The 24745-nt window shown below is 53.3% G+C and overlaps 1 protein-coding gene across 1 annotated transcript; it reads left to right on the top strand.

The window, feature by feature from the left end:
• Window positions 1-1689: 1689 nt before the first annotated feature.
• TYK2 (tyrosine kinase 2) lies at window positions 1690-24193 on the top strand. The gene is made up of 26 exons (XM_049788440.1): window positions 1690-1767; window positions 3760-3838; window positions 4135-4456; window positions 4718-4933; window positions 5884-6007; window positions 6095-6242; window positions 7982-8145; window positions 9989-10319; window positions 11222-11443; window positions 11544-11701; window positions 15000-15108; window positions 15198-15393; window positions 15488-15591; window positions 15694-15870; window positions 16214-16301; window positions 16818-16945; window positions 17309-17444; window positions 17543-17703; window positions 18595-18745; window positions 19053-19147; window positions 19666-19858; window positions 20349-20467; window positions 21073-21245; window positions 21635-21752; window positions 22187-22297; window positions 23867-24193. The coding sequence occupies exons 4-26, from the start codon at window positions 4738-4740 to the stop codon at window positions 23999-24001; spliced, it is 3537 nt and encodes a 1178-aa protein (XP_049644397.1). The 5' UTR covers window positions 1690-1767; window positions 3760-3838; window positions 4135-4456; window positions 4718-4737; the 3' UTR covers window positions 24002-24193.
• The last annotated feature ends 552 nt before the right edge of the window (window positions 24194-24745 follow it).

Genomic DNA, 24745 nt, shown 5'->3' with positions numbered 1-24745 from the left:
GTGGTACCCAAACCAAAACTAAAAACAGAATCTGGCTCTGTCCATTTCCTACAATCATGCTCTGAGTGACATGGGGAAGCTGAGGCCAGAAGGCCAAAAAAAGCCCATTACCTGGTTCCCACAGTCCCCCAGCCCCTTGTCCCTGCCCCCTTCTTGGCTGGCTCCTGTGGATGGGGGGGGGGGGGACAGGAACAATGTCAGGTACTGCAAACACACCGGGCAGTGCCAAATGGACATTCTTGGACTCAAACGTCAGTCATGTGATTCTACGGTCTGCAGCAGAACAAGGGGTACAGAGGAGTGTGTGATGTAGAAAAGGGAGCTGGCATGTGAGGCAACCAGGGGGTTTGCTGAGGCTTTTTTTTTTTCTTTCTTTTTTTTTGAGGGTGTGGGGAGCCATACCTGTGGTGCTCAGGTTTTCCTCCTGGCTTTCTGCTCAGGCAGCACCCCTGGCAGGTTTTGCTGGACTCGATGTGATGCCAGGGATTGAGCCCACGGCAGCCACATCCACATACAAACACACAGAGTCCCCTGAGCACTGCCAAGAGCTGTGTCTGTGCACAAAGCCAGAAAGAACAATGAAGGGGGCACAACCGCTCTCCCCCAAAAATAAGACCCTACTGCCAGGAGCGATTTCTGAGCGTAGAGCCAGGAGTAATCCCTGAGCGCTGCCGGGTGTGACCCCCATAAGAGCAAAAATAAATAAACATTAAAATAAAAATAGGGGGCTGGAGCGATAGCACAGCAGGTAGAATTTGCCTTGCCCGAGGCTGAACCAGGTTTGATCCCTGGCATCCCATAGTCTCCTGAGCCCTCCAGGAGTGATTCCTGAGCACAGAGGCAGGAGTAACCCTTGAGCATCGCCGGGTGTGCCCCCCCAAGGAAAACAAAAATAAATAAAAAACTAAAAATAGCTCCTATGGAAACCAGACAGACAGACAAGGGGCAGGTTCATTGCCTTGCAAGAGGCTCACCTAGGTTCCATCCTGGGAGGCACCCCAGGGACATCCCCAAGCGTCTTGGGTGTAATCCCTGAGCATTACGGGATGTGAAAGACCCAGTGGGGGACCCCTCGCCCGAGCCAGGGAACCCCCGAGGTTGGAGCCTGAAGTAATCAGGAAGGGATGTGGGCAGAAAATGTCACCCCAGGAGCAAAGAGGCAGGTGGACAGGAGAAGAGGAGGGGAGGGAAGAAAAAGACTGCAAAGTGGGGGGCTGGAGAGATAGCATGGAGGTAAGGCGTTTGCCTTTCATGCAGGAGGTCATCGGTTCGAATTCCGGCGTCCCATATGGTCCCCCGTGCCTGCCAGGAGCAATTTCTGAGCATGGAGCCAGGAGTAACCCCTGAGCACTGCCAGGTGTGACCCAAAAACCACACACACACAAAAAAGGATTTAAAAAAAAAGACTGCAAAGTGGGGGGGGCGCACGCTGCTGGGGTTCAGGGGGAACCGAGGGGCGGTAGATTGCAACCCCGAAAGCCGAGGGGCAAGCCCGGGTCCAGGCACCCAAATGACAGCGGCCTGGACAGCAGCAAAGGGCGCCAGTGCCTGGAAAGCCTTCGCCCTCTCTCCGAGACTCCGCCCAGTCATTACTATCAGCCAATCGCAAGCCCAGGAATCCCTTTGACTCCCGCCCCTGCTACTGTGGCGGCCAATGGGCGTGCGCGTTTCAGCAGGCCAATGGGAGGAGGCGTGTCAGCGGGCTGGTTCCTGGACCTCCCCGGGCCACTGGCCGGGGGTTCGGGTCCTGCGGGAGCCCCGCGGCGGGTGAGTGCGGGCTGGGGCGTGCGGGCTGGGGTCTCGCCCCGGGGTTCCTGGGAGCGGGCTGGAAGGCGGGGTGCTGGCTACGCTTGCCTTTTGTATTTGTTTTATTGTGCTATATTTTGGGGGGACCACACCCTGCAATGCTCTGGGGTGACTCTTGGCTCCCCACTTAGGGATCAAAACTTGGGGGTGCAGCTGGACCGAACCCTGCTCGGGCTCATGCGAGGCAAAAGCCTTTCCCTGCCTCACTTGGACCAAGGAAGGGAGAAGCACCTGCCTCGGGAGGTGTCGATGTTTGTGGGGTGCAGTCTTCCGGGGTGTAACTCTCACCCTGGTCCCATTTTTTTAAATAGAGTCTGGGCCCAGTGGGGGGTGATGGACAGAGAGAGAGAGAGAGAGAGAGAGAGAGAGAGAGAGAGAGAGAGAGAGAGAGAGAGACAGACAGAGAGAGAGAGACAGAGAGAGAGACAGAGAGAGACAGAGACAGAGAGAGACAGAGAGAGACAGAGAGAGAGGTGTCGATGTTTGTGGGGTGCAGTCTTCCGGGGTGCAACTCTCACCCTGGTCCCATTTTTTTAAATAGAGTCTGGGCCCAGTGGGGGGTGATGGACAGAGAGAGAGAGAGAGAGAGAGAGAGAGAGAGAGAGAGAGAGAGAGACAGAGAGAGAGACAGAGAGAGAGAGACAGAGAGAGAGAGACAGAGAGAGACAGAGACAGAGAGAGACAGAGAGAGAGGTGTCGATGTTTGTGGGGTGCAGTCTTCCGGGGTGCAACTCTCACCCTGGTCCCATTTTTTTAAATAGAGTCTGGGCCCAGTGGGGGGGTGATGGACAGAGAGAGAGAGAGACAGAGAGAGACAGAGAGACAGAGAGACACAGAGAGACACAGAGAGAGAAAGAGAGACACAGAGAGAGACAGAGAGAAAGAGAATCCATTTTCATTACTTTCATATCTTGTTTTATAGTTTTGGGGGCCATACCCTGCAGTGCTCTGGGCTGACTTCCACCTCAGTGCTCAGGGAGCACTCCTAGTGGGTTTCAGGGATCTCTGGGAAGCGCTTGGGAATCAAATCCAGTTAGATAAACTGCTTGCAAGGGCCGTGCCCTCCCAGCTGTACTATGTCCCCATGCCCCCACCTTAACCCTACTTTAACGATTTTTTTTTCTTGTCCCCAAAAGAGCTTGGTCCCCAATACTTGACAAGTTTGTAATTATTTGGGGGATACACCTGACCAAAAAAAAAAAAAAAAAAAAAGGGCCCGGAGAGATAGCACAGCGGCGTTTGCCTTGCAAGCAGCCAATACAGGACCAAAGGTGGTTGGCTCGAATCCTGGTGTCCCATATGGTCCCCCGTGCCTGCCAGGAGCTATTTCTGAGCAGACAGCCAGGAGTAACCCCTGAGCACCGCCGGGTGTGGCCCCCCCCCAAAAACAAAAAAAAAAAGAAGAAGAAGAAGAAGAAGAAGAAAGGAATAGGACTAGAGAGATAGTTCAGTGGGGAGGGCTTTTTGTCTTGCACACTGCCAATCTGGGTTTGATTCCCCCCTGGCATCCCATTGTGCCCCCAAGCACTGCCAGGAGAGACTCCTAAGCACAGAGTCAAGAGTAAGCTCTGTGTATTGTTACCGGGTGGGACCCCAAAATAAACAAACAAAATAATATTAGAGCATTCCCCATAGCTTAGGCTGCATCCAAGCCTGGGGACACTTTTTGTGGTCTTTATTTTACTGAATGTTCCAGCAGCCCCTGGAGGCAGAGACTTAAAGATCTCCTTTGCAGGGGCCCAAGAGATAGCACAGCGGTAGGACGTTTTTGCCTTGCACGAAGCTAGTTCTGGACGGATGGTGGTTCGAATCCCGTCATCCTGTATGGTCCCCCGTGCCTGCTAGAAGCGGCCTCTGAGCACAGAGCCAGAAGTAACCCCTGAGCACTGGTTTTTGGTGTAACCCAAAAACAAAAAATAAACAAATAAACAAATAAATAAATCTTCTTTGCAGATGGAGGACGCTGCCAGAGATCGAAACTGATTCTGGGAACTTAGTCTTCAGGCATGTTGCAACGTTTATTTCTCTCCAGGTTGGTAATATCGGGCAACTCCCAGCCACCCCACTTCCATGTGAATGGATGAGCCCTGGGTTCAGGAAAATTCTCAGAGCTGAACTGAGGGGTTTGACAAGGAGCTGCTGGATTCTCGGGGTGTCTGCAGGATCAGACATCTCCTGGAGATGGGAGAGAAGCCATGAGGATATTGGAAACAGAAGAATTTTCTGTCTTTTTGTTTTTCTGTTTCATTTGTTTTGGAGTCACATCTGACAACGCCCAGGGCTGACTCCTTCTCTGTGCTAAAGGTTGACTCCTTCCTCTGTGCTCAGGGATCACTCCTGGCTGTGCTGGATCACCTCTGGGTTAGCTGCAACTGGTGCTTTCACCCTGGTGCCATCTCTCCATCCCCAAGAACTTTTACTCTTATTTCTGGCCTGTTTGCGATGGGCTCAGTTCGGGATCGGAAGCTTGTGCCCAGCGGGTCTCTGACCCCAGTCGCTGAAGAATCACTGTCTTCTTGGCGTCTGTGAGCCCCAGATGGGGAAACTGAGGCCAGGTGTGGCTCAGTGAACTGGACTGAGCTGACCCAGGGTCCACCGGAGACCAGCTGGCAAGTTGACTCACTTCTTTGTGCCTGGTTATTTCAGGGAGGTACGTTTCGAGCATTTCTCTGAATCGGGTGCATTTCTGTGAATGAAGGGCTGGGTGTTGTTTTTGGTTTCAGGGGTGGAGGAACACGTCCCCACAATATGGGGCAGCCATCAGGGGAAGCTGGAACCCAGTGGGGGGGACTGGGTGCTTGAGCTCACCCGGCAGAGAAGGGCCCGTGTGTACTCCCTAGATGGGTGTGAAGGTCACAGTTCTTCGGGCACTCAGCCCGAACCCCACAGCTTATGACTTGTCTCTCTGCAGCCAGCTCAGTGCTCTGGAGCATGCCTGTGTTTCCGTGGGTGGCCAACAGCATGGGGCGCAAGTCCAATGGGGTAGGCGTGCAGCCCAGGGCCAGCAGAGAGGGCCTGAAGGTGCTTCTACACTGGGCAGGCCCCAGTGGTGGGGACCCTTGGGTCACCTTCAATAATACCACCCTGACAGCCGAGGAAGTCTGCATCCATGTCGCCCAAAAACTTGGTGAGTGTCCTGGGCAGTCGACATCAGGGATTGGGAGTATTTGAGCCCCACTCACCACCCATCTGTTCATCCACCTGTCTGTCCATCCACCCCCCCATCCATTCACATACCCTTTCATCCATCCAACCGTCCATTCATCCATCCACTCACCTTTTCATCAATCCACCCATTATCCATCCATCCATCTACCCACCCATCCATCTGTTTATCATCTGTCTACCATCCATCTACCGTCCATCTATCTGTCCATTCACTCATCCATTCATCCACCCAACCACCCACCCATCAAACCATCCACCCATCCATCGACTCATCTACGCATCCATCCATCCATCCACTCATCCATCAATGCACCCATCCACCTATCCATCCACACATCTACCCATCCATCCATCTACCCATCCATCCATCCATCCATCTACCCATCCATCCATCCATCCATCCATCCATCCATCCATCTACCCATCCACCCATCCATCATCTATCCATCCACCCATATCCCCAAACACTCATATATACATATACCCACCTACCCGTCCATCCATCTACCCAACTATTCATCTGTTCATCCATCATTCCACCACCCATCTGTCCATCCATCCAACCATCCACCCACCCATCCATCCATCCATCCACCCATTCACTCATCTACCCATAGAGATACATCCACCTACCCACCTATTCATCTCTCCATCCATCCATCCACCCATTCACCTATCCATCCTTATCCATTTGTCTATCCACCCATCCAATCATTCATCCACCCATCCATCACCCATATACCCATATACCCATACATACATACACTCACCCCCATCCATCCATCTACCCACCTATTCATCTGTTCATCCATTATTCCACCACCTATCTGTCTGTCCATCCATCCATTCATCCACACACCCACCCACTTGTCCATCAGTCTGTTGCTGTCCCTTTCTCACCCCTTGCAGGCATCTCTCCTCCTTGCTTCAGTCTCTTCGCCCTCTTCGATGCCCAGGACCAAGTCTGGCTGCCCCCGAATCACACTTTGGAGGTGTCCCTGGGCACACCACGCATACTGCACTTTCGCATGAGGTGGGAGAAAGTTGTACACTCTTCCCTGTCTCCTCTGAGCCCACAGAGCCACCCTGACTTCCAACTGCACTCCCTCCCTTTCTGCAGGTTTTATTTCCGGAACTGGCATGGCCTGAACCCCCAAGAGCCCGCAGTGTTTCGCTGTGGGCCACGGGGGCCTGAGACACCCTCGGAACCGGCCCAGCAGGGTTTGCCACTCCTGGACTCCGAGTCCTTCCAGTACCTTTTTGAGCAGGTATTGGGGGTAGGGGGGGAGTTGGGGGCTTGGGAGCTGATGAGAATCTTCACTTGTTCCCCACCCCTTATTATTTTTTTTGTTTGTTTTTTTTGGGTCATACCCGGTGACGCTCAGGGGTTACTCCTAGCTCTGTGCTCAGAAGTCCCTCCTTGCCAGCTTGGAGGAGACCATATGGGATACCAGGATTCAAACTGGGCTTTGTCCTGTGTTGGCTGCGTGCAAGGCAAACGCCTTACCTCTGTGCTATTGCTCCGGCCCCACTTTATTTTATTTTTTGGAGAATCACACTAGTACTGCTCAGGGGTTCCTACTGGCTCTGCGCTCAGGAATCACTCCTGCCAGCCTCTGGGGACCATATGAGATACCAAGGATTGAACGCGGTCTGGCCATGTGCAAGGAAGCACTCTCCCCTGTCTTTTTTTTTTTTTTTTTTTGGGGTCACACCCGGCGTTGCTCAGGGGTTACTCCTGGCTGTCTGCTCAGAAATAGCTCCTGGCAGGCACGGGGGACCATATGGGACACCGGGATTCGAACCAACCACCTTTGGTCCTGGATCAGCAGCTTGCAAGGCAAATGCCGCTGTGCTATCTCTCCGGGCCCTCTCCCCTGTCTTATAACCCCAGTCCTACAGTCTTTTCTTTTTCCTTTTTCTTTCTTTCTTTTCTTTTTCTTTTCTTTTTCTTTTCTTTTTTTTTTTTTCTTATTTTATTGGTTTGGGGTCTCACCCTGTGGTGCTCAGGGCTTACTCCTGACTCAGGGGTCACTCTTGGCAATGTTCCAGGAACCAATTTTGTCAGAGCTTGACCCAAAGTCAACCATGTGTAAGATGAGTACCCGAAAACCTTAATCCTGTTGTTCTATTTCCAGCTTGGCTCCACTATTTTTTGTTTCTTTGTGTTTTTGGCCACACCTGGTGGTACTTAGGGGTTCCTCCTGGCTCTGAGCTCAGAAATCGCTTCTGGCAGGCTCAGAGAACCAATGACATGCCAGGAATCGAACCTGGGTCAGTCCTGGGTCAGCCATGTGTTAACAAATTCCATACCTGCTGTGCTATTGTACTGGCCCTCTGGCTTCACTTTTTCATCTCTTTCTCTTTTTGTTTTTGTTTTTTTTTTTTTTTGGTTTTTTTTTTTGGGGGGGCCACACCCAGTGACGCTCAGGGGTTACTCCTGGCTGTGCGCTCAGAAGTTGCTCCTGGCTTGGGGGACCATATGGGACACCAGGGGATCGAACCGCGGTCCGTCCTAGGCTAGCGCAGGCAAGGCAGGCACCTTACCTCTAGCGCCACCGCCCGGCCCCTCATCTTTTTCTCTTTTTGTTTTAATTTTTTTTTTATTTTGGGGGCACACTCAGTAGTGCTCAGTATTACTCCTAGCTCTGTACTCAGGAGTCATTCCTGGTAGTGCTTAGGGAACCATATCAGATGCTGGGATCGACCCAGTTCGGCTGTGCAAGGCACGTTCTCCCCACTGTTCTATCACTTGGCCCCCTCTTTTAATTTGTTTAGTCAGGAGCTACTCTCAACTCTGTGCTCAGGGATTGTTCCCAGTGGTGCTCAGAGAACCATGGGGGCACTGGTAACCCAACCGGAGCTTCCCATATGTAATGTGTGTGCTGTACCTATTAGGCTCTCTCTCTGGCCCCCATGAATTTCCCTATCCCAGAGTGATTCTGTATCCCTGCTTGCTTTTGTCAAAGGTCGCTCTATCTTTCTTTCTACCCGATCCCACCCACAGGGCAAGTACGAGTTTGTGAATGACGTGGTGTCTCTGGAGACGCTGGGCACTGAGGAGGAGACCCACCACTTCAAGAACGAGAGCCTGGGCATGGCCTCCTTGCACCTATGCCACCTGGCACTCTGCCAGGGCGTCTCCCTGGAGGAGGTGGCCAGGAAGACCAGGTGTCTGGGACGGGGGCGGCAGTGGCCTGGGGCCAATCTAGTCTATCCTCTAAGCAGGATTTAACTCTGTTGGCACCATGACTGGGGTGTGGTTGCTGCTTCTGGGGTGGTTGAAGTCAATATCAGGGCCCCATCAAATCAAAATTGATTTCTTAAGGGGCCAGATAGGGGCTGGAGAGATAGCACAATGGTAGGGTGTTTGCCTTGCACGCGGCCAATCCTGGACGGACCTTGATTCTATCCCCAGTATCCCATATGGTCCCCTATGCCTGCCAGGAGCAATTTCTGAGCGCATAGTCAGGAGTAACCCCTGAGCGTCAAAAAGCTGGTGTGGTCCAAAAAGCAAAAAAATAAATAAATAAAATAAAGAGGGTTTTGTTTGTTTTAGTTTTGGTTTTTGGGCCACACCTGGTGGCTCTTGGGTTTCTCCTGGCTCTGTTCTTAGAAATCACTCCTGGCAGTCCAGGCAGGCTTGGGGGACCCTATGCAATGCCGGGGATCAAACTTGGATCGGCCATATGCAAGGCAAACACCCTACCTGCTGTGCTATTGCTCTGGACCTTACAGATAATTTTGTAAAAAAAGATCCCCTGGGGCCAGAGAGATTTGCCTTAGACGCAGAAGGACAGTGGTTCGAATCCTGGCATCCCATATGGTCCCCCGAGCCTGCCAGGAGCGATTTCTGATCATAGAGCCAGGAGTAACCCCTGAGCACTGCCGGGTATGACCCAAAAACCAAAACAAAACAAAAAAAAAAGATCCCCAAGGGGCCGGAGAGATAGCACATCAGTGTTTGCCTTGCAAGCAGCTGATCCAGGAGCTAAGGCAGTTGGTTCGAATCCCGTCATCCCATATGATCCTCCGTGCCTGCCAGATAACCAGGAGTAACCCCTGAGCATGCCAGGTGTGGCCCAAAAACAAACAAAATAAAAAAACAGAAAACAAAATATAATCCCCAAAACTTTATATATATATATATATATATATATATATATATATATATATATATATATATATATATATATAAAAACTTTGAAAATCACAGTGGCCTGAATAAAATATTAAAAAAAAAAAAAAGAAGGGACCGGCGAGGTGGCAATAAGAGGTAAGGTGTCTGCTTTGCAAGCGCAAGCCAAGGAAGGACCACAGTTCCATCCCCCGGCGTCCCATATGGTCCCCCCAAGCCAGGGGCAATTTCTAAGCGCTTAGACAGGAGTAACCCCTGAGCATCAAACGGGTGTGGCCTGAAAAAAAAACAAAAACAAAACAAAAAACAGAAAAAGACAACTCCCAAGTGCCCAGGGTAGGTGTTTGCCTTGCACGTAGCCGATTCCAGTTAGGTCCCCAGCATCCATATGGCCCCTTGTTTCTGCCAGGAGTGTGATTTCTGAGCACAGAGCCAAAAGGAACTCCTGAGTGCCACTGGATGTGGCCCCAAAATTAATAAATAAATGTTTTAAAAAGACCTCCAGATTTTTCCCCAATAGTCCAGCGGGCAGAATTATTACTAGATGTGGCAAAAATCTCTTAGAATGAGGAGAGAGAGAGAGAGAGAGAGAGAGAGAGAGAGAGAGAGAGAGAGAGAGAGAGAGAGAGAGAGAGAGAGAGAGAGCAGCGGGGAGGGCGCTTGCCTTGCATGCAGCTGACCTGAGTTCCATCACTGGCATCCCATATGGCCTCCCTGAGCACTGCCAGGAGTGATCCCTGAGTGCAGAGCCAGGAGTAATTCCCTAAGAGAGAGAGAGAGAGGTCGAGCCTCTGACCCAGGCTGCCCAGCACTACACTGTTGCACCCCTGACCCATGCCCCTGCACCCCCTGATCGGCTCCCCCTTCCTCCCGCAGCTTCAAGGACTGCATCCCACTCTCCTTCCGCCGCCAGATCCGCGAGTACAACGCCCTGACACGCCTGCGCCTGCGAGTCACCTTCCAGCGCTTTCTGCGGACCTTCCAGCCTACGCGCCTCAGCCTGCAGCAGGTCATGGTCAAGTACCTGGCCACGCTGGAACGCCTGGCACCCCGCTTCGGCAGCGAGCGCGTGTCCGTGTGCCACCTGCAGCTGCAGGCACACGCGCCTCCGGAACCTGGAGTTCAGTCGGACCCGGGACCCCCGACCCACGAAGTGCTGGTGTCGGGCACCCAGGGCCTGCAGTGGCGGCCCATAGCCTCAGCAGTGGTGAGCGCAGCTCTGACCTTGGATTCCTGAATCTCTTTGGGTTTTTTTGGGGATCCTGGGACCAAAGCAATAGCACAATGGGGTGGGTGTTTGCCTTGCACACTGCCGACCCGGGTTCGATCCCAAGCATCCCATAGGGTTCCTTGAGCCTGCTTGGAGTGATTTCTGAGCACAGAGCCAGGAATAACCTCTGAGCACCGCTGGGTGTGGTCCCCCAAAAGTAAACTTTTGAATCATTTCCAGATCCACCCTAGTATCTTTCCTTTTGGGGAGCCCCCACACTTTTTTCTTTCTTTCTTTCTTTTTTTCTTTCTAGGTTTCAGTCATAGTCCAAGAAGGGAGGAAGGGAGCAAGAATAAGAAGAAAAAAGGGAGGAGGGAGGGAGGAGGAAAGAAGAAAGGAAGAAGGAGGAAAGGGAGAGAAATAATAATAGGAAGGGAGGAAGGAGAAGGAAAGGAAAGGAAGGAAAGACAGAGGAGGGAAGAAGGAAGAAGAGAAAGTAGGGAGAGAAGAATAATAGGAAGGAGGGAAGGGTGAAAGGAGGAAGGGAAGGAAGAAAGGGAAGGAAGAGAAGGAAGGGAGGGAGGAAGGAAGGGAGGGAGGAAGGAAGGAAGGAAGGAAGGAAGGAAGGAAGAGCCCCCACACTTAACAGTGCTCAGGGATCACTCCTGACAGGGTTGGGGAAGACCATATGGAATGTCAAGGATTCAACCTGGTTGGCTGTGTGCAAGGCAAGCACCCTGACTGGTTTACAATCTCTCTGGCCTCTAAGATTCTAACTTTTGTCTTGTAGGGGGGTGGTATTCCCTGTGCTCAGGACTTGGAGGTACCTGCCCCCACAGAACCCCCTCTCTCCCCAGGGGTTATTTGGGGATTCATCAGCCACTTGTGCTGATTTCCAGGGTCCCAACAGCGGTGGCGATGGCGATGGCGCTGGCCATGACAGGGAGGACAGAGCTGGAACTGGCCCATCTGGGAAGAAAACCAGGACCCATGGGGCGGGGAGTCAACCCGTGGACAGGCCCCGAGAAGCACCCTGGGTCTACTTCTGTGATTTCCAAGATGTCACCCATGTGGTTCTGAAAGACCAGAATGTCAGCATCCACTGTCAGGACAAGTGCCTGGTAGGACGGGGTCAGGGGGAGCCCGGCGCAGGGGAATGAGGGGTGCATCTCGGGCCTGCCATGTGCTCCTGACACCCTCCTCCCCACCCATACCCTGCAGGAACTCGTGCTCCCTTCCCGACCCGCAGCCTTATCTTTTGTGGCATTGGTGGACGGTTACTTCCGCCTCACATCCGACTCCAGCCACTACCTGTGCCACGAGGTGGCCCCTCCACGGCTGGTGATGAATGTCCAGGAGGGGGTCCACGGTCCCCTGCTGTGAGTTCTGGGAAGGGAGGTTTGAGGTGCGGGCTGCAGTTGCAGACAAGGCTTCAAAGTAGGAACTGGAAGATTTGGATAAGCTGGACTTGCGTCTGCGCCTGCTCCTGCATGTTTGTGCATGAACCTCAGTGCATTATACGTTCAAGCTCCAGCTGCTGTGTGTGCGTGAATGCAGGGCTTTGGCTCCCAGGTCTCTGTGCCGTTGTGGGTTTGCCTGCCTGGGTGTGGGGGGCTCCTATGTGCCCCCACATGTGAAAATCCAAGAGTGTGGGGGCTCCTATGTGCCCCCACATGTGGAGCTGCGCATGCAAACCCTTCGTCCCACCCTTTGGAGTTTTTGCCTTTGGTTTTTTGTTTGTTTTGTTTTTGGGCCACATCAGTAGCGCACAGAGGATACTCCTGGCTCTGCACTTAAAAATTGCTCCTGGCATGCTCTGGGGACCATATAGGATGCCGGGGATCAAACCCCCAGGTCCATCTCTGGTTGGCCGAGTGCAAGACAAATACCCTACCGCTGTGCTATCACTCCCACCCAGTTTTCTTGCCTTCCTCTGTGCTCAAACGCATAGTTTGAAGAGACAGAACTCAGGAATGCATGTTTGCAAGGAAAGCCTCCGAGCTGTTTCATTTTCTTTCCTTCCCTTTCCTTTCAGTTCCTTTCCTTTAGTTTCTCTTCTCTTTCCCTGTCCTTTCCCTTCCCCTTTCTCTTTTTTTTTCTTTTTTAAATTAAATTGTTTATTTAAGCACCATGATTACAACCATGATTGCAGTTGGGTTCCAGTCACAAATAGAAAACCCCCCTTCACCAGTGCAACATTCCCACCCCCAGTCTCCCCCTCCCTCCTTCCCATCCCCTGCCTGTATTCTAGACAGGCATTCTACTACAGTTATTTTTTTTTTTTTTTTTTTTTTTTTGGTTTTTGGGCCACACCCAGTAACGCTCAGGGGTTACTCCTGGCTATGTGCTCAGAAGTTGCTCCTGGCTTGGGGGACCATATGGGACACCGGGGGATCGAACCGCGGTCCGTCCAAGGTTAGCGCAGGCAAGGCAGGCACCTTACCTTTAGCGCCACCGCCCGGCCCAGTTATTTTTTTTTTTTTTTTTTTTTTTTTTAATTTTTTTTTTTTTTTTCTTTTTTTTTTTTTTTTTTTTTTTTTTTTTTTTTTTTTTTTTTTTTTTTTTTTTTGGTTTTTGGGCCACACCTGTTTGACGCTCAGGGGTTACTCCTGGCTATGTGCTCAGAAATCGCCCCTGGCTTGGGTGGACCATATGGGACGCCGGGGGATCGAACCGAGGTCCTTCCTTGGCTAGCGCTTGCAAGGCAGACACCTTACCTCCAGCGCCACCTACCCGGCCCCTCTTTTTTCTTTCTTAAATGGTAAATGTTAAAACAACAACAACAACAGTATTAAAGGTGTGAAAGTGGCAATCGCCATTGTTTGCATAGACCCAGCAAAATATGGGGAAAACGAAAAAAAAAAAATCCTTGGCCTGATTACAAGAAGGCCTTACCCCTGAAGTTTATTGACATAAATAAACTCTGGGCTCCAGGCACACCAGTCTGTCTAACCCCTGTGTCATTCTCCATGGTTCCTGTGAAACTTTTTCACACTTTAGCTGTTGTTGGTGTTAGGTCCTTCCCCTTTCTCTTTCTCTTTCCTTCTTATCACACCCAGCAATACTCAGAAAACTCAGAACTCTGCACTCGTGGCTCATGAGTCAGTCCAGGCCATGTTTGTGGGAACCATATGACTTGTCAGGGATCCAGCCTGGTTTGGCATGTGGAAGACAGGCCCCCTCCCAAGTCTCCTACATTTCCAGCCCCTGGTCATCTTTTTATTGATTTTTTTTTTTTTTTTTTTTTTTTTTTGGTTTTTGGGTCACACCCAGCGGTGCTCAGGGGTTACTCCTGGCTGTCTGCTCAGAAATAGCTCCTGGCAGGCACGGGCGACCATGTGGGACACCGGGATTCGAACCAACCACCTTTGGTCCTGGATTGGCTGCTTGCAAAGCAAACACCGCTACATTTATTGATTTATTTAGGTTTTGGGTCACACCTGGCAGCGCTCAGAGGTTACTCCTAGCTCTGCACTCAGAAATCGCTCCTGGCAGGCTTGGGGGACCATGTGGGATGCCCGGAATTGAACTCGGATCTGTCCTGGGTCGGCCACGTGCAAGGCAAACGCCCTACCGCTGTGCTATCACTCCAGCCCCTCCTGGTCTTCTTTCCGTTCTGTCCCCCAGGTCCCTTCACTGTGAGTGATGGCCATGACCAGGACTCACACACATACACTCTCTCATGAGTGCACCATGCCTGACTGAGGTGCTTGGACCTTTAAACAAGGTCATATATCAGATGTCTGGTGCTATGGACTCACCTGCAATTTGATCAGTGCTCCTTAGGGCCACACTTACTGGGCATAAGGCTCAGCAGGCTCTATGCCTCTTTGCAGTGCACACACACACACACACACACACACACACACACACACACTAGTGGATTGGCTGAGTGGATTTGTGCTGTGGTGGTGGTAAACCATGGAGTGGTCAGAACTGTTCCTTTTTTTTTTTTTTTTTTTTGGTTTTTGGGTCACACCCGGCGGTGCTCAGGGGTTACTCCTGGCTGTCTGCTCAGAAATAGCTCCTGGCAGGCACGGGGGACCATATGGGACACCGGGATTCCAACCAACTACCTTTGGTCCTGGATCGGCTGCTTGCAAGGCAAACGCCGCTGTACTATCTCTCTGGGCCCAGAACTGTTCTTTTATTTATTTATTTATTTATTTTTGGCTTTTTGAGTCACACTGGGCAGCACTCAGGGGTTCTTCCTGGCTCTACGCTCAGAAATCGCTCCTGGCAGGCTCAGGGGACCATCTGGTGTGCCAGGATTTGAACCACTGTCCTTCTGCATGCAAGGCAAACACCCTACCTCCATGCTATCTCTCCGGCCTCATTTTATTTTATTTTATTTTTTTTTATTTTGGGCCACACCCGGCGGTGCTCAGGGGTTACTCCTGGCTGTCTGCTCAGAAATAGCTCCTGGCAGGCACGGGGGACCATATGGGACACCGGGATTCGAACCAACCATCTTTGGTCCTGGATCGGCTGCTTGCAAGGCAAACACCGCTGTGCTATCACTCCGGGCCCTATTTTTGCAGGGCTATTCTTGGCTTTGCACATATGAATCAGGAATCAAACCCACAACCTGGGATATTAGGTCCTGCTTGCCAGGTGTGGATGAGTAGCTCCCTCACCTATGTGGTGCTCTAACGGGGGTCCCCCTTTGCCCCACAGGGATCCCTTTGTGTTGGCCAAGCTGCAGCGGGAAGAGGGACTTTATCTCATTCACTGGAGTTGTCACCACTTTCACCGCCTTATTCTCACCGTGGCCCAGAGAGACCAGGTAGGTTTAGGGGGAAGATCCTGGCCATCCTGGGCCGGGGCTGCCTCTGCCTGGACCCCGGGTCACCCTCGAACTCCCATCCTCCGCAGGCCACTGAGGGCAGCGCCAAGAGCTGGAGGCTGCGCAAATTCCCCATCGAACTGCAGCAAGGCGAGTTCGCCCTGGAGGGCTGGGGCCGGGCCTTCTCCAGCGTGCGGGACCTGCGGGACGCCCTGCAGGGCTGCTCTCTGCGGGCTGGCTCAGACAGCTTCTCCCTGCGTCGCTGTTGCCTGCCCCTGCCAGGAGGTAGGTATCACATGGGGGTAGGGCAGCCGGGCTTTGGGGGAGAGGGCCGGTTCCATGCCCTCGCCAACCCTGCTGACCCCCCCCCCACTTCCAGAGATCTCCAACCTCATCGTGCAGCGAGGCTCCCGGGCCAACCCCCCACCCCTCAACCTCAGCCAGCTCAGCTTCCATCGGATCAGCCAGGATGCCATCACCCGGGTGGGTGCAGGCCGGGAATGGGGCAGGGATGGGGACCCCGAGGAAGGGGGTGATGCAGAGGAATATGGTGATGTCGAATGTGTCTCCTCCACACTCCCCCAGCTGTCCCACTTGGGCCAGGGCACCAGAACTAATGTGTACGAGGGCCTCTTGCGCGTGGCGGGTGCAAAGCCAGAGGAGGAGGAGGAGGAGGAGGGCGAGGAAGAAGGTGGGAGCCGTGGGCAGGAGCTGCGAGTGGTACTTAAGGTGCTGGATCCAGGACATCAGAACATCTCCCTGGTGAGAAGCTGGTGGGGTGGCCTTTCAAGGGCATGGCTTAGCAGTGGGCGTGACGAGTGTTCAGGGGTGTGGCCACGAGATGGGCGTGGTTTGTTGACAGCTGGGGCTTGGGTGGGCGTGGTCATAGGCAGGGTGGAACCATTTAGTGGGCGTGTCTTGTCCAGTGGGTTATGGGTGGGCAGGGCCCAAGGGCATGGCCTATTGGATTGGTCAGTCCAGTTGGTGATGTTTGGGTGGGCGTGGCCTCCTGGTGGGCAGGGCCTTGCTTAGGGGCGGGGCAGTCTGGTGACGGACTGTATCCCTGGCTGGACATGCTGCCCCTGACCGGCTGGCTCCCCCCCAGGCCTTCTACGAGACAGCCAGTCTTATGAGCCAAGTGTCCCACATGCACTTGGCCTTCCTGCACGGTGTCTGCGTTCACGGCTCCGAGAGTGAGTGATCCTCATAGTCCCATTCTGACCCCCAAAGGATTTTCACTTGCTGGGGCAGCGCTCGGACCACTGATTCCAGACCTTCTGAAAACTACCCCCCAGTAATTCTGACCCTCCTGTCACCTGCCAGGCCCCTCATGCAGTGCAGCACCTCTTGTTCACCTTGTACCTAGCTAGATCTCAGGCTATAGCCCAACCCTTGACCAGGTCCTGAGCTCCAACCACCCCATCCAGGACTCTTTTCCCAGCATTTCTCCTCTATCTCCTGTTCCAGGTCTCCATAGGGTCCCCCCATCTTCAACCCCAACTCCCCACCTTCCTGGCCCCTGGTGTCCAGGGGCATTTCCTATACCCCACCCTCCCCTTTGTCTGCTCCCCCTACACCCTGAGCCACTTCCACATCGACCTCCTGGTCTCACCCCTGTTCCTGGCCCTAGCACAACCCCTTATCCCCATCGTGGTAGGTGCCCGGGAGGGTGGGGTAGAAGGCACCCCCTGCAGTGTCCATCCCCACAGGCACCATGGTGACCGAGTTTGTGGAACATGGGCCCCTGGATGTGTGGCTGCGGCGGGAGCGGGGCCATGTGCCCATGACCTGGAAGATGACTGTGACCCAGCAGCTGGCGAGTGCTCTCAGCTACCTGGTACGTGGGGTGAAGAGTTGGGGGGACTGATCCTTCATCACACCTGACCCATGAGCTCCCCTCTAGCGGAACCTCCTGGGCACACCATGCCCAGTGCCCATTTCCTCCTGGCAAACACCCTTCCATTGGCCATTGCCAAAGCCCATGCCAGGCCCACCATGACCATGCCACTTGGTCCCTATCACTATGGACCCGCCCACAACCAACTACGTGGGTCCCGCCCACTTTCCACCCCCGCCTAACATGACAACACCCACCTCCTACTATGGCCACGCCCACAACTTGCTCTTTGCTCCTCCCACTCCGGGCTCCCTCTTGTACCCAGGCACTGTCCCAGTCTTGTCCACCCTCTGCCCACTGCAGGAAGACAAGAGGCTTGTCCACGGGAATGTGTGTGGCAGGAACGTCCTGCTGGCACGGCCGGGGCTCACCGACAGCGGGTGCCCCTTCATCAAGCTGAGTGACCCCGGTGTGGGTGTGGGTGCCCTTTCCCGAGAGGGTAAGGACCCAGGGCAGGGGCGGGCAGTGAGGGGGAGGAGGTGGTGACATCCTCTCACATGGCTACTGCCTGCATGACCTCTGACCTTGCCCCCCTAGAACGGGTGGAGCGCATCCCCTGGACCGCCCCTGAGTCTCTGTGTCTGTCTGGGGGTGCCGGCAGCCTCAGCACAGCGGCTGACAAGTGGGGCTTTGGGGCCACAGTCCTTGAGATCTGCTTCGATGGGGAGGTTCTCCTGCAGGGCCGCAGCCACGCTGAGGTAGGAATGGGGATCCTTGTGGGGATTCAGTTAGCACCTCAAAGCAGAGACCAGGTCAGGGATGCAGTAGCCTCTGCTCCAATTGCCAGCATGAGTGAGAGAGGGTGGGGAGGGAGGGAGAGAGGGAGGGAAAACAATGAAAGAAAAGAAAGAAAAGGAAGGGAGGAAGGAAGGGGTGATTGGAGAAGGGAGTGAAGAAGGGTGAGGAAGTGAAGAAGGAAGGAAGGTGGAAGAAAGGCAGAGAATTGGGGAGGGGGTTCAGAGCGGTGGCACAGAGCAGTAAGGCGTCTGCCTTGCCTGCACTAGCCTAGGATGGACCGCAGTTCAATTCCCCCTGGCGTCCCAAGCCAGGAGGGATTTCTGAGCGCATAGCTCAGGAGTAACCCCTGAGCGTCACCGGGTGTGGCCCAAAACAAAACAAAAAACAAAAAACAGAAATGGGGAGGGGTTGTGAATCTGAGGATGTATCTGAATGTACTCCAGATGGGAAGGAGGACTCAGGGGTAGAGTACATACCTGTCATGGGTCACCTCTTGGGTTTGATCTCCAGCACTGCAAGAACGTGAAAGGAAAGAAGGCAGTGGGCTGGGCTAGATGGGTAGCCAAGAGGGGGTCACCAGCACATGCAAAGGCCAAGAGGTCTGTGGTGCGATCAGGAACTGAGACCGCAAGGGTAGGGCAGAGGGGCTAGGGGCAGGGATGGGTCGGATCCTGGACAGGAAGAGCCCATTGTGGGATGAGTCCAGCATAGCTGGATTCCAGTCTCCTTCCTTTCCTCTGTCCTCGAAAATGGGGGTGAAGCGAGAGACCTCGCTAGAGCTGTGGGCTTCCTTCCCTCCCTGGAAAGGGGGGCTGAGGTCTCTGACTGCTGTGGGATCTGCTCCCCTGTAGAAAGAGCGCTTCTACCAGAAACAGCATCAGCTTCCAGAGCCCTCCTGTCCAGATCTGGCCTTGCTCATCCGCCAGTGCCTTACCTATGAGCCGGCCCAGCGGCCCTCCTTCCGCACCATCCTTCGAGACCTTACACAGCTGCAGCCCCAAAGTGAGTCTCAACAGTGGGCGCTGGGACCCACCCTGCAGGCTTGGCTGGGCCAGGATCCCCACAGAGAACAGTATAGGGTGCCCCAGAGTCTGTCCAGTGAGTCAGGTCACGGGGCAGTAAAGTCCAGCTTCTTTGGAGGAACTGTGCCCTTGTCAATTTGCAAAGCTTGTCATCTTTCCCATATCTTACAGTGCCCCAGTTTCCATACAGTTCAAGCAGTATTAAGGACCAGAAATGGAAATTTTCTACCTGGGGATGGGGTTATGGAATTTGGGGATCTCTGGCTTCATCCAATGCACTCTTCCAGATCTCGACGTCATGACCATGAACCCAGACTCACCCGCTGCCGACCCCACCATCTTCAACAAACGTTACTTGAAAAAGATCCGGGATCTGGGCGAGGTGAGGGTGGGAGAGAGGCATGGTCTATGCAGGAGGCGGGGCCTTGACTCCAAGAAAGGCCTGTCTATCAGTGGTTTTCCTGAGCCTAAACCTAGAGGACCAGTAACTTCCAAAGAGGCACTAGAAATTAAAAAGGCAACCAGGGGGGCCGGAGAGATAGCATGGAGGTAGTGTGTTTGCTTTGCATGCAGAAGGATGGTGATTCGAATCCCGGCATCCCACATGGTCTCCTGAGCCTGCCAGGAGCAATTTCTGAGTGTAGAGCCAAGAGTAATCTCTGAGCACTGCCGGGTGTGATCCAAAAACAAAAATTAAAAATTGAAAAGGCAACTAGATCTTTTAGAGGTCCACCAACACAGAGTAAGTGGGACCTATGGTTTTCCAGACTAATCTGCTGATAGGCCAAGCACGACTCCCCATGGCTGTTAATTCTGACATGACAAAACAAATAACAAAGAATGAACAATCAACCTGGAGGGAAGTAAGTGGGTGCTGACCCCTCCATGCTCCCCCACCAGGGTCACTTTGGCAAGGTCACCCTCTACTGCTACGACCCGACCAACGATGGCACTGGGGAGATGGTGGCTGTGAAAGCTCTCAAGGCCGGCTGTGACCCGCAGCTCCGCACAGGCTGGCGGCGGGAGATCGACATCCTGCGAACACTGTACCACGAGCACATCGTCAAGTACAAGGGATGCTGCGAGGACCAAGGTGAGCGTAGCCTGGACCATGATGGGGGCGGGACTAATGTGGGGCTGGACCAATGGGTGGAGCCAGACCAGGTGGTGGACGTGGTTCAAGGGGTGGGCATGGTCAGGCTACTTCTTGCTAGCCAATTCTCATTCATGGGGATGGGATGTCCACACCACCCTCGATGGTGGGCTTTCTCCTCCACACCCGGGGTTCCTACCTCTGTCACTTGCACAGAGACCCTAATAGTTTTCGAGCAAGGTGCTCAGGGTCTTTGGGGGCAGCTAACCAGATAGCTCTAGGTTTTTGGAGCCGGTGGTAGGCTGGCAAAGGATTCTGCATCCGACCTTCTTGCCTTTCGAAGCATCTTTTGGGCAAACTTCTTTCTCAAGCGCTTGCTTGCTCTTCAGCTCTGCGAAACTCTATTGCTTTTTCTTCAAGGTTTCTGGAACATCCGGAAGCTTCTTTTTCTTCTCTACTCGCCTTCATCCCTCTCTTGCTCCCTTTTCAGGAGAAAAGTCGGTGCAGCTCGTCATGGAATATGTGCCCCTGGGCAGCCTCCGGGACTACCTGCCACGACACAATGTCGGGCTGGCCCAGTTGCTGCTCTTCGCCCAGCAAATTTGCGAGGTGGGTTGTGCCAGGACCTGCCTGAGTGTCTTTTGGTTTAACTCTAACATTCTCCTGCTTTAAGATTTGCTCAGTCCCGCCCCTGGGCAGGGTTCTTTTCCCCCTAAGTCCATACAGCTTAGCCTCAGCGGCCTGCCCCACTGCTAACCTGCTATTGTCTGCAACACTTGGCCATGCCCCGTTTCCAGGTTATGCCTCCTGGCCACGTCCCTGGGTATAACCCCAACCCATTTAGATGCCAGCTTATAGCCACGCCCCTAACTGTACCACCACCCCTGCTTTCAGGGTCCAGTTCCTATTTGCTAGTTTGGACGAGCAATTGGCATAGCCATGCCCCCAATTTCAAGGTCCTGCTCCTATTTGCTAGCTTCGGTCATTAGCATTTGACCATGCCCCCTGGCCTGTAGCCACGCCCCTGCCCCCCCCGCCCCCCCGTTTTCCTTCTTTTTGCAATGTTCTGCCCCTTTTTGCTGACATTCTGCTGGCTCTCCCTTTTGGCTGCTATTCTGCTGGCTCCCCAGCTAACCTGCCCAAGCTCTCTCTCCCCGATTCCTGCGGGGCCCTCTGCCCTCTGATGCCCACTGATGCCCCCGCCCCGCCCCCAGGGCATGGCCTACCTACACTCTCAGCACTACGTCCACCGGGACCTGGCCGCTCGCAATGTCCTGCTCGACAACGACAGGCTGGTCAAGATCGGGGACTTTGGCCTGGCCAAGGCTGTGCCCGAAGGCCACGAGTACTACTGCGTGCGCGAAGATGGGGACAGCCCCGTGTTCTGGTGACCGGGCGGGGCCAAACCGGAGGGGTGGCACCCAGGTCCCCTGGAGCAGACAGGGTGGAGACAGAGGCTGGGGTCTCCTATGCCAGTGAAACTGCCCTTCCCTTCTCCCCCCTAAGAAAAGGGCCAGGCCTGGGGTTCCAGAGTGATAGCTCAGCTCAGCAGGGAGGTGACTGCCTTGCACATGGCCAACCAGGGTTTAGGGTTGGTCCCCAGCACCCCCTAGGGTCCACCGAGCCTGCCAGGAGTGATTTCTGAGTGCAGAGCCAGTAGTAACCCCTGAGCTCCGCCAGGTGTGACCCCCAAAATTAAGCTGGAACAGTATTTAAGCTTCAAGTACAGGCATCAGCCTGGTCTGGCCCCGGCAACTGAGTATTTCCTGCTTACAGGTACGCGCCCGAATGCCTCAAGGATTGTAAATTCTTCTATGCATCCGATGTCTGGTCTTTTGGGGTTACCTTGTATGAGCTACTGACGCACTGTGCCTCCAGCCAGAGCCCCCCCTTGGTGAGAATCCAGCCACACCTCCCATCCCACTTTGGAGAGCTAAAAAGTCCTGCATTCAGGGGCCACAGAGATAGTACACTGGGTAGGGTGCCTGCCTGCCTGCCTTGCACACAGCTGACCTGGATTCAATCCCCAACACCCTATTTGCTCCCCCTACTAAGTCTAATCTGAATTGATTCCTGAGCACAGAGCCAGGAGTAAGCCCTGAACCCTGCAGGATGTGGGACTTCCCCGAAAAGAAACAAACAAAAATAAAATACAAGAGACTAACATCTAGGGGTCAGAGTTTATGTCTCTTTCACAATGATCCCACATTACAGATGAGCAAACAGAGTCCCAGTTTTGGCCAATCTAAAAAATAAAAAACACAAATGGGGACAGTGGAGGGAGCTGTTCTCTCCCCTTGAGAAGAGCGAATCTTGTTTTCTCTGTAGAAATTTATCGAGCTCATTGGCGTCACCCAGGGCCAGATGACTGTGCTCCGACTCACCAAGATGCTGGAAAACGGCCAACGGCTACCCTGGCCAGAACAATGTCCCTCTGAGGTAAGGGCCCCCCTTTCTCTTTTTGGGATATGTGTGTGTTCCTGTTAGTATTTATTTTTTTCATTATTATTTTTGTTTTGTCTGTTTTGGTGCCATACCCAGTGGTGCTCAGGGGTTACTCCTGGCACTGCGCTCAGAAATTCTGAGCTCATGGGGCCAGAGAGATAGCTTGGAGGTAAGGCGTTTGCCTTGCATGCAGAAGGATGGTGGTTCGAATCCCGGCATCCCATGTGGTCCCCCGAGCCTGCCAGGAGCAATTTCAGAGCATAGAGCTAGGAGTAACCCCCTGAGCGTTGCTGGGTGTGACCCCCCAAAAAACAAACAAACAAAAAAAGAAATTCTGAGCTCAAAGCCAGGAGTAACCCCTTAGCACCGCCGGGTGTGGCCCAAAACCTAAAGAAAATGAAAAAGAAAAAAAGAAATCGCTCCTGGCAGGTTCGGAGGACCATGTGGGATGCCAGGAACCGAACCTGGGTCCATCCCAGGTCAGTCACATGCAAGGCAAATGCCCTACCACTGGACTATCACTCCAACCCCCTATTTTAGTGTTTTGATTTTAGGGCCATACCTGTTGCATAAAAGCCCTTGGAATGGGCTGGATGTTGGTGGATGGTGAGAGGAATGAGATGTAAACAGAACCCCACAACACCTAGCAGTGCCCAAGACTTAACTCCTAGTTCTGTGCTCAGGGATAACTCCTGGTGGGGTTCAGGGCACCCTATAGGGTGTGAGGATGTAAGGATGTGTGAGGGTGTAAGCCAAGCACCTACCTACTGTACTGACTCATAGGCCCCCTTGATTACATTGGGGGGTGGGATTCAGGCCATACCTGTCAGTCTTTAGAAACTACTCCTGGCCCCGTATCTAGAGGGGTCATTCCCCAATAATTCTCATGGCTAGGGATCATATGGGTCACATGCAATACAAACAACAACCCCTCTATCTTTCCAGACCCCCTTTTAATTAGGGTGCTACAACTGACGGTACCCAAAGGATATTTATTTATTTATTTATTTATTTATTTATTTATTTATTTATTTATTTTTGGGGCCGTATTCAGCAGTACTCAGGGGTTACTCCTGGCTCTGCCCTTAGAAATCACTCCTGGCAGACTTGGGAGACCATATGGATGCCTAGGATTGAACCTGGGTCGGTCCTGGATCAGCCACATGTAAGGCAAATGCCCTATAGCTGTGCAATCACTCAGGCCCTGGGACTTATTTATTTATTTATTTATTGGGTTTCTTTGGGCCACATCCAGTGATTATGTGCTCAGAAATCACTCCTGGCTTGGGAGACTATATGGGATGCCGGGGATCGAACCGAGGTCCGTCCTGGATCGGCTGCCTGCAAGGCAAATGCCCTACCGTTTGCATCACAACTCCAGCCCCATGGAATATTTATTTTAATTCAGTGTTTTGGGGTCCTTCTGGGCAGTGTTAGAGGTTCCCTTCAGTGCAGGCACCTACTCTGAGGCCCCCGACAAACCAGGCATCTCCCCCCTAACTGTAGAGTCTCCCTGCTGCAGGGCCTGAAAACACCCCCCCCCCCCAATCTTCCCTTCCCCAGATCTACCAGCTCATGAGGAACTGCTGGGAATTGGACGCCTCCTGCCGCCCCTCGTTCCAGAACCTTGTTCCTGTCCTCAGGGCTTTCCAGGAGAAATACCAAGGCCAGGCGCCCTCTGTGTTCAGCGGCTGCTGAGGTTCCCCAGCCACTTTGTATAGGGAAGACTTGAGGAGTAAGCAGGTGGTACCCCAAGAGAGGATCTCCTTCCACCTCGGTGGTACCCAGGGGCCAGGTTCCCAAAGCGAAGTGGCCTTTGAGGCCGGCCCCCATTTCTCCTTGGGCAGTGACTCTTCCCAACTGTGCAGGAAGGGACTGGCACCTTCTTTCTCCTTTCTGCCTGGGTCTCTTGGCTTCAAAGGCAGGTGAGGGGCTCTGAAGCCTCCATTTTTGGTTTTTGGGCCACACTCCTGGCAGGCTCAGGGGACCTATGGGATGTCAGAGGTTGATCCCGGATTGGCCACTGCAACAAATGCCCACCCCGCTGTGCTATTGCTCCAGCCCAGCCTTCTATTTTGTTTTCTGTTGTTGTTGTTTTTATATGGGTTGGTTAGCTTGTTTGTGTTGGGGCCACACCTTGCGATGCTCAGGGCTTCCTCCAGGCTGTGCACTCAGGGATCATGCCTGGCGATGCTCCAGGGACCCTATGGGATGGGAGGGAACCCAGCTCAGTTTCATGCACAGCAACTGCCCTATCACCATGCCAAGGTCTTCTGACTCCAGCGAATACTTTTTTTTTTTGGTTTTTGGGTCACATCCGGCAGTGCTCAGGGGTTCCTCCCGGCTCTATGCTCAGAAATCGCTCCTGGCAGGCTCGGGGGACCATATGGGATGCCGGGATTCAAGCCATCGTCCTTCTGCATGTAAGGCAAATGCCTTACC

The sequence above is a fragment of the Suncus etruscus genome, chromosome 15 (genome assembly GCF_024139225.1).
Source record: "Suncus etruscus isolate mSunEtr1 chromosome 15, mSunEtr1.pri.cur, whole genome shotgun sequence".
Taxonomy (NCBI): domain Eukaryota; kingdom Metazoa; phylum Chordata; class Mammalia; order Eulipotyphla; family Soricidae; genus Suncus; species Suncus etruscus.
This window is presented reverse-complemented; position numbering and strand designations above follow the sequence as displayed.